The sequence below is a fragment of the Salmo salar genome, chromosome 08 (assembly GCF_965601325.2).
Source record: "Salmo salar chromosome 08, fSalSal1, whole genome shotgun sequence".
NCBI classification, from domain to species: Eukaryota; Metazoa; Chordata; class Actinopteri; order Salmoniformes; family Salmonidae; genus Salmo; species Salmo salar.
The window spans coordinates 8,474,586-8,483,531 of NC_138298.1; the positions used below are offsets into that span (position 1 = coordinate 8,474,586).

The 8,946-nt window shown below is 43.6% G+C and overlaps 1 protein-coding gene across 1 annotated transcript in view; it reads left to right on the plus strand.

Annotated features, from left to right (window-relative positions):
* Positions 1 to 7,595, plus strand: part of LOC106609937 (melatonin receptor type 1A-A) — a 57,918-nt gene extending 50,323 nt beyond the window's left edge. The window contains exon 2 of the mRNA XM_045722669.2: positions 6,601 to 7,595. Coding sequence (XP_045578625.1) covers positions 6,601 to 7,469 — 869 coding nt within the window. The 3' untranslated portion in view covers positions 7,470 to 7,595. The remainder of the gene's footprint in view (positions 1 to 6,600) is intronic.
* Positions 7,596 to 8,946: the final 1,351 nt, after the last annotated feature.

An 8,946-nucleotide genomic window follows, 5' to 3' on the forward strand; every position in this document is an offset into this window, starting at 1 on the left:
ATTGACTAGCAGCCTGGCAAATTGAGAATGAGATCGTGAACTAGGGAGGATGGGCAACTTTGGTGGAAATTTTTTGTGGCATGTTTTGTGAGTAGGTGCAATGTGGGATTCAGTTGACTCAAGTCTATCTGAGTATTGTTAAACCACAGCACTATCACACTCTAGGATTCGTCTTACTGTGCCGAACACTAAGATAAATAAATAGGGAATTGGAAGAACTTGACAATTGTTTTCTGATTTCCATGAATATAACAGTGAAAGTCAGTTCCTGAGGTCTTCAAGCACCCATAAAAGTACTTTGTTGCACTTAGCAAAATGTAAATGTGCACAGAATTAAAAACTCACTCGTCTGAAGAGTTCTCTCTGACAGTCTGTCTGCAAGACATCTTATGCCAAAAGCTGCACCCTTGTCTGAGAGAAAAAGAGACAGAATCCCAGATGGAACAAGTCAAAAGCACTCTCCGAAATGTCAAGAGTTAGGTAAGGGCCATGACATATCTGTGGTAATGTGAATCTCTTGGGACTGCAGTCGGGTTCTTTCTTCTCGTCCGCCTCGTATGATAGCTCTTGACTCCTGTGATTTATTAACTGGTGGCAATGACAGTTCAAGTGCGGTAGCTTACTGCAGAATCAGCTTTCATTTATACTGTCTCGAATTGTAGGATTTATTTTGTCTGTGTTGTCTTTTGTGGACGTCTTGTGTATTCCATGGTTGCTTTGTATTGGTTCATATTTTGCTTTGTTATGTCTGCTGGTGTGAATTGGTCTTACGCCAAATGTTTACATATTGCATATAGGATAACATATTGCGTTTATATGTTCTATAAGGTTGTGTTGCTTTGTATTGATTGTAATTGCAGAATCTGCTTATGCCCAGAGAGCGAGAGAGAGAAAGAATAAACCAGGCAGGCAAGCCCAAATCTACCAAATTATTCTGACTGGTTAAGGCAAGGGTTAAGGTTTGGTTTAAGGCTAAAATACAAAAAATAATAACCAGAACATAGCACTGGGATTGAACCTGTGATCCTCGGAGCCATGTGCCTACTTGATGGTAATACATGCTCACTGTCATTGTCGTGTGTGCAGGTGGCAGGGAAGTCAGGCGCAGGAGAAACCAACTTAGTGTAACTGGAGTAGTTTAATTATTATAAAACAAACTCCAAGAAACCAGTGTACATAAAAATAAACATGGGTAAACATACCCGTCGCACACCTATACACAAACACATAACCACAAATAATCTCCGACAAGGACATGAGGGGAAACAGAGGGTTAAATACACAGCATGTAATGAATTGGATTGGAACCAGGTGTGTAGGAAGACAAGACAAAACCAATGGAAAATGAAAAACGGATCAATGATTGCTAGAAGACCGGTGATGTCAACCGCCGAGCACCACCCGAACAAGGAGGGACATCGACTTCAGCAGAAGTCGTGACACTCACGTTGCCTCTAGTGGATGGTATTGAAGGCGTCTCCTGACGTCCTGGGGACCTGGACAGAATATTTAAGTAATATCTGATGTGATCTCGCTGATACTCTACACTGCTTGCGTTAACAGATTGCTTCACCATGCATTTCTGGGGCTGGCCATTTTTCATTTCTAAGCCGTTTGTTTTATGGTACGCTCTTGAAATAGCCTTAGTAGAGAGGAGAGAACAGATTAACTCTGGAGAGGCGGGCGTCATCATCCATGCCTGTCACCAGCCCTCATTCATAAACACAATATCTGCAAATCCAACAATGTCACAAAGGTTTTTTTTGTTTGGAGCCATCATATTTTATCTTTGTTGTGCTGATGGTAGCGGTGGGTTATTTTGGGTTAATTCCAACTAGTCCCTACTAAATACACTCCATGCCCATCTGTGACGCATATCAATTTTGCAACATCATTATTGACTTAATAAGCCAGTGTTACCACATTACTTTTGTGAAAGAAACACTTGAATTATTAACCATTTTATCGATGCCCAAGTACAGAAGGTGAACATTAAATGTGAAGTTGCAATTCATGAATGTCAGATGTGCATTCACCAACATCTATGTTTTATGTGTACAAGCACTGTTCATGACACTGTTCACACCACTCTCGTTTTGCTGTTTTTAAGCTAATTCCCTGCAATTTTACACATTTATGTCTTATGTATGTTCATGTGATATCTGAGTGACTCAAAGTTTACAACAAAATCAAAACAACAGATGACATGGGCTAGTTGATCAACTGGGCATTTCTGACAAGTTATAAATAGCTCTCTCTACAATGACTGACTGGACAAGAGGAAAACTGCTGATGCACTAGCCAATTTTGAAATTGCACCTTGTGCATTTTACGATTACAACTTTCAAGTCGGGAAGCAAGTTCAGGGAGGGAGTGTTTTAATAAATAAATGAAACCAACGGGTAACACAAACAACGCACAGACATGACCCAGGAACAGAAACAATAATGCCTGGGGAAGGAACCAAAGGGAGTGACATATATAGGAAAGGTAATCAGGGTGGTAATGGAGTCCAGGTGAGTTTGATGACGCGCAGGTGCGCGCAACGATGGTGACAGGTGTGTGCCATAATGAGCAGCTTGGTGACCTAGAGGCCGGAGAGGGAGCACACGTTCAAGTACCCCCTCTCCGACGTGTGGCTCCTGCCGCAGGACACCGACTAAAATGACAATCCCGGGGATCAGGAGTGGACCGGTCACCTCTACTGAGGCGCAGGAAACCTGTCAATCCGGCTGAGACGCGGGAGCATGGTGACCTAGAGCACCGGAGAGAGATTATACGTGACGGTACCCCCTCCCCGGCGCGTTCGGCTCCAGCCACAGGACGCCGACGATCCCGGGGATCAGGAGCGGATCGGTCACCCCTGCTGATGCCCGGGAACCTGTCGCCGGCTGGGACGCGGGAACCTGACAGACCGGCTGAGGCATGACAGCCTAAAGAGCCGGTGGAAGCAGGGGAGCCAGGCGATCAGGCGAAGGCATGAAAGCCCGACGAGCCGGCTGAGGCAGGGGAGACTAGCGATCTGACTGAGGCATGAGAGCCAGTAGCGGCTTCCGGACCTGACGTCATTCCCACTGACACACAAAAAAAAAAAAAACACTCCCTGATGCTTCCCTTAGGTGAGGCGTTATTCTGTAACAATGTGTGCTGAGAGTCTGGAAGCAAGTTCAGGGAGTGAGTGTTTTAATAAATAAATGAAACCAACACGTAACACAAATAACGCACAGACATGGAACAGAAACAATAACGCCTGGGGAAGGAACCAAAGGGAGTGACATATATACAATATATACAAAAAAAGTACAAAAAAAATATATATATATTTTTTTAAATGCATGAAATGAAATGTATTCACTACTGTAAGTCGCTCTGGATAAGGGCGTCTGCTAAATGACTAAAATGTAAACGTAAAATATATAGGGAAGGTAATCAGGGAGGTGATGGAGTCCAGGTGAGTCTGATGACGTGCAAGTGAGCGTAACGATGGTGACAGGTGTGCGCCATAACGAGCAGCCTGGTGACCTAGAGGCCGGAGAGGGAGCACACGTGACACCGCTGCCATACATTATCATAGATTACTTTTTAACAGCTAGCTAGCCTATGCATAATACAGTGCCGGGGCAATAGAGTTAGGGCCCTTGTAACCTTCTCCGCTGACACTTCGACCTTGGTGCCTCGCTGACCGTCAAGTTGCGGAGTTTATACATTGACTCTAGGCGTTAAAATTCCCACCTCATTAGCAGAGCGTAACCGTGAGGCTACAGTTGGCCACCGCTGACGTGCTTGGACTCACTCTGACTCGCTCTACCTGCTGTCCTTAAAAAAGGGCATGTCGCTCGAGGTATTGAAGGTATCTTATCCATGCTGCTCCATTGCAAAAATGTCCACTGCCTGCCGAAGAAAAAGACCAGAGGGGATTCCCTCATGCATAAATCCTTATCAAAGTTGGTGGCAAGTGAATGAAAATGAAAACTTGGAAGAGCTGGGCTGTATCTCCCCTTAAGCTAAATTAATACTTTGAGTGGTGTGTCAATCACCGGGTCTAGCCTCCACGGTGACGAGCTGATAGAAGCCAAGCCTCAGGGCACTTGAAAGCCAGCCGAGCTGCCCGTAGGGCTCTGTCTCACAACCTTGTCAAGGTCTAGGCTCTGTATTAACACTCCAAGCAGCTCAAATAGCCTAAACCCTGGCCCCAGCTTTGCTTTAGCGGGTCTCACGTTGAGGGGTAGTGCAATCCTGGTCTTATAGGTCTTAAAGACGAACTCCTTGGCCCTTACTGTCTCCACCCGTAAGCTCTCACCACATAGCTTGAGAAACATCTCTTTGTTTTAGCCGCCAGACCTTTTGTTAAGTTTCTTCGTCCTGCTAATCGTGATAATAGCAAGTGCACAATATCCTCTTAGAGGGCTCCTGGATGACAGATCCAGGAGGACGAAGCTTAATTTATTGCAGGAAAGGTCTTCGGCCATGAAAGAATGTCTGGTATGCTATGTGTGGGGGGGGACAGAAAGAGAGGGAAGGCGCCGGGCAGACCTGGGTTTTGTTGTGCTTATGTGTCTGTGCCACCGGCGTCCCGGAGAGACTGACACATTTCCCAAAGGTGTCTGGGAACTGATCTGTGATAGATCGTAGCTGGAAGTCAAAGAGTGATGTGTGTGGAAAGACGATACTTCAACACTACTGCAATGTTGTTGTAACGAGTCGTTGTAGCGAGTTGTAGAAGCGTAGTACTATGCTGTGTTTATTTTTAGGTCACGTCTGACACATGAGGAACTCCTCACTAACAGGACCAGGTTTATGACACACATACAGTACTGTAGGTACTGTAAAGCTGTTAACTTCCTGATTGAGTAAATTTGAACTTTTCCTTTACGCATACAATTTCACCCTTCAGAAGATCTGCCGGACAAACGCGGAGAAAAATACTGACTTTGCATAATTAAAGCAAACTTGGAACTAACTAGCGTGCTTGCATGTGTTTTTGCGTGTGCAAGCCTGAGTGTGGCCCTGTCAGAATATAATGAGAGATTTGTTCTCGTCCTCCTTCTCTGTGTGAAGTGGCATGTCATGCACTCACTTTACTTGAAAAAGGATCTGTAGCCCTTTCCTGCAGTCAATGACCAAATGCGCCCTCTTTTGTCTCATCGCTGGAATGTTAATAATTTCATAATTAATAAAGATTATAAAAAAGAAACATATGATGTTTCTATGTCAAATGGTTTTGTTATATTTCAATCTTCTGTGGTGTATATAAAGTGAAATATTGGGATGCAAACTCAAAATTGAATACATTTCAACTGTATATGTGCCATGGTTCAGGCTTCTTCTTTTTTGTTGTTGCACATAACCATGTGTGTGAGGTTTATACTTGTGCTTCAGAGTAGATTTGTTTAAGACTACCAAGAAACAGTCTATGACCCTGATCTAGCTCAATATGAGTCCGAAACATTTATTATACTGTCATAACTGACTACAAAATGTAAATAGGATAATTTTGGTCATACAGTCAGTCTTGTCCAAAATGTATTTTTGTGAGACTTGTGGTAGTCGTGACTGCATCACAACGAAAATGAAGGTTGGGTTGGTTTCAAACTTTCAACCCTGTCCACATGCCCACAGCTGGCAGCACACAAGTAATTATGAATTCAGAGTGCAGGTGTACGCTAGAGACGGAAGATGAAGCGAGACACCACACTTGCTGTTTATTTTGTAAAATGTTTTGGTTCAGTGAAAGTCAATGAACTAAATAGACCAGACCCAGCTGCTATTGCATTGGTGTCTATGGGAGACACACCCAATTAAGTAGACTGGAACGTAATTTATTTTTTCAATAGCTAACGGCCTGGGTGAACTATCTTAATTTATCCACCATCTTTGCTGCACGCGACCCAATCGTAATGTCTGTGGTAAATGTGGGTTGACTTTGGATATCCATATGGGGCTAGTTAGGGACTATCAGTAAATTACACATATACATGGAGAATATGTTAAAATTCCAGTAGCTCTAAATTTCAATGACTTAAAAACCTTAAAACAACTATAAATTGTAGAAATTCATATACAAATATTGAAAGAATTTAATGAGAACCTAAAGGTGTGCAACATGAAAATATTGTCTCATTGACATTGTGTAATTTATTGACGGTCCCTAACTAAGAAACAAACAAAGAAACACACACACAAACACACAATGACATACACATTTACACAAGCATATGCAGATTCAAAGGCATTGTTTTTCTCTCATCATAAGCACCTAGTTGTCAAAGTAGTAGCCTTGAAGCAGATTGCTGTGTAGTGAGGTATGCAAAATGGTAAATGTAAATAAATTAGTCAACCCTCGCTGGCTGAAAGAACCGAAACCCAATTACCTGTCCGTCCATTCAGCCACTTATTCAGTGACATTAACATTGTGTTTGTCTTGATGACTTTGATTGTGCTCATTGTGAAAGTATAGAATATTTACTAATTGCCATGGTCTTTGTTTTCTCTCTCCTTATCTATATGTTCTTTCTCTATCTATGTTCTCTCTCTATGCTCTCTCTCTCTCCCTCTCTCTCTCTATGCTCTCAATCTCTCTCTCTCTCTCTGTGTCTCCAGGCAACATCTTTGTGGTAAGCCTGGCCGTGGCCGACCTAGTGGTTGCCATCTACCCCTACCCTCTGGTCCTCACCTCCATCTTCCACAAAGGCTGGAACCTGGGCTATGTCCACTGCCAGATCAGTGGTTTTCTCATGGGCGTCAGCGTCATTGGCTCCATCTTCAACATCACCGGCATTGCCATCAACCGCTACTGTTATATATGTCACAGCCTTAAGTACGACAAGCTGTACAGTGACAAGAACTCAGTGTGTTACGTCCTACTCATCTGGGCGTTGACCATTGTGGCCATCGTGCCGAATCTCTTCGTGGGTTCGTTGCAGTATGACCCCAGGGTGTATTCGTGTACGTTCGAGCAGTCGGCGAGTTCGGCGTACACCATCGCCGTGGTCTTTTTCCACTTCATCCTACCGATCATGATCGTCACCTACTGCTACCTGAGGATCTGGATCCTGGTCATTCAAGTTAGGCGACGGGTCAAACCGGACAATAGACCGAAACTGACGCCAAACGACGTGAGGAACTTCGTGACTATGTTCGTGGTGTTTGTGCTGTTCGCCGTGTGCTGGGCACCGCTCAACTTCATCGGGCTGGCGGTGGCCATCAACCCAGAGGTGGTGGTGCCTCTCATCCCCGAGTGGCTCTTCGTGGCGAGCTACTTCATGGCCTACTTCAACAGCTGCCTTAATGCCATCGTGTACGGGATGCTCAACCAGAACTTCCGGCGTGAGTACAAGCGCATCGTGGTGTCGGTGTGCACGGCGCAAATCTTCTTCCACGGCAGCTCCAACGACGCGGCCGAGCGGCTCAAGAGCAAGCCGTCGCCGCTCATCACCAACAACAACCAAGTCAAGGTGGAGTCGGTGTGAGAGGACCAGCTGGTCCCAGTGTCCTCCCTACCCCTCCCCCATGGCGCGAACCCTTCGATGTCTATACATCTGTAAAGTGGAAACAAGCAATATGGCGGAAGCTCAAGCTTCACCATTTCGCTCCTTGTACCGATCCAGTACATTGCAGATCTATAAACATCGGAGGGGTTAAGGAGCCCAGGGGAAGGGGTAGGGAGCGATTTTGGGACTGGGTGATACTAACACACAGACACACACATGAACAAAGGGGGAGGGGGGGGTTAAGGGAACCGATGTGACATAAAATAGTTAAATTAGTTAAAAAAATACAAGTGAACAGAGAACAATTACCAAATACAAAAACAAAACAGCTTCCACTTTCTGAACTGTCCGTGATCTGTGCTATCTTCACCTCTATACAATCAAAGCGAAATGGGGAAAATGTACCTTTGTCTTTTGCAAAAATCACTTTTGTTCATTTTTTCGATACCTAAAAAAGATATAATGTACTTTTGTTTTCATGTTTACAGTGATGATAACAGTGACTCTATGTAAGACATATTATATGTTTTTATTTTGTATGAAGTATATGTTATATAGATATACAGGAATATATATCAGGTTCATCTCACCAACATCGATAATCCGATGAAAGAAAATGACTAGGGTTGCAAAAATTCCTGGGTTTTTCAGAAATCTCAGTTGGAATATTCCCAGAATCAGGAGGGAATAAGCAGGACCCCTTCAACCAAGATTTACGGAAAACTGGGAACATTTGTGGAGTTACCTGAATTTTGCAAACCTACAAATATATCATGCCGTGAAAGCCAGAACATTTCTGCAATGTCTGGTCACAAACATAACCAAAAGTGTATTACAGATTTTACCGATGTTAATGATAATTTTTGTTGGGCTGTGACACTGTTACACTCCTTCCTTTGGAAGAGGAAGCAATATGTTTGGATTGCTGCTGTTTCACGATGCCCTGCAGAACTGTTCCCATCATTCGGTGGAATAAATATGTTTTGTAAGTGTGGGATTTCTTTCTCCCTCACTTCTCATTCCCTTTCTGTCTTTTCTCTCTCTCTCTGTGAGCTCTTTGCATGCATGGATCTGAAGAATCATTCATATGCAAAATAAAGGATCAAATGCAGACATGGGTGCTCCTATTTCAGTACAGCACAACAGAACACGAGCACACACATATTGCAGTTCAGTTTGTTCAAATCCAATGTAATCTTTAAAAAATATATATTTTCTTGGAAAGTTCTTTCGTTATATTGATACATACGGAAATATACTTAGTAAAGACAGTTGGGTAAAATGGATTACCTTGCTATCAGCCAGTACATTTTCACCGCTCAGCAGTTTCCTTATGACATATTTGAAGAAAGCCTTTGTCAGACGACGCTCGCTAAGATAAATACACTTTCAAACCCACTGAATACACTTTCATTGCCATTAGAAAACAAACCAATCTCTCTCAGGCTGGGGCTGT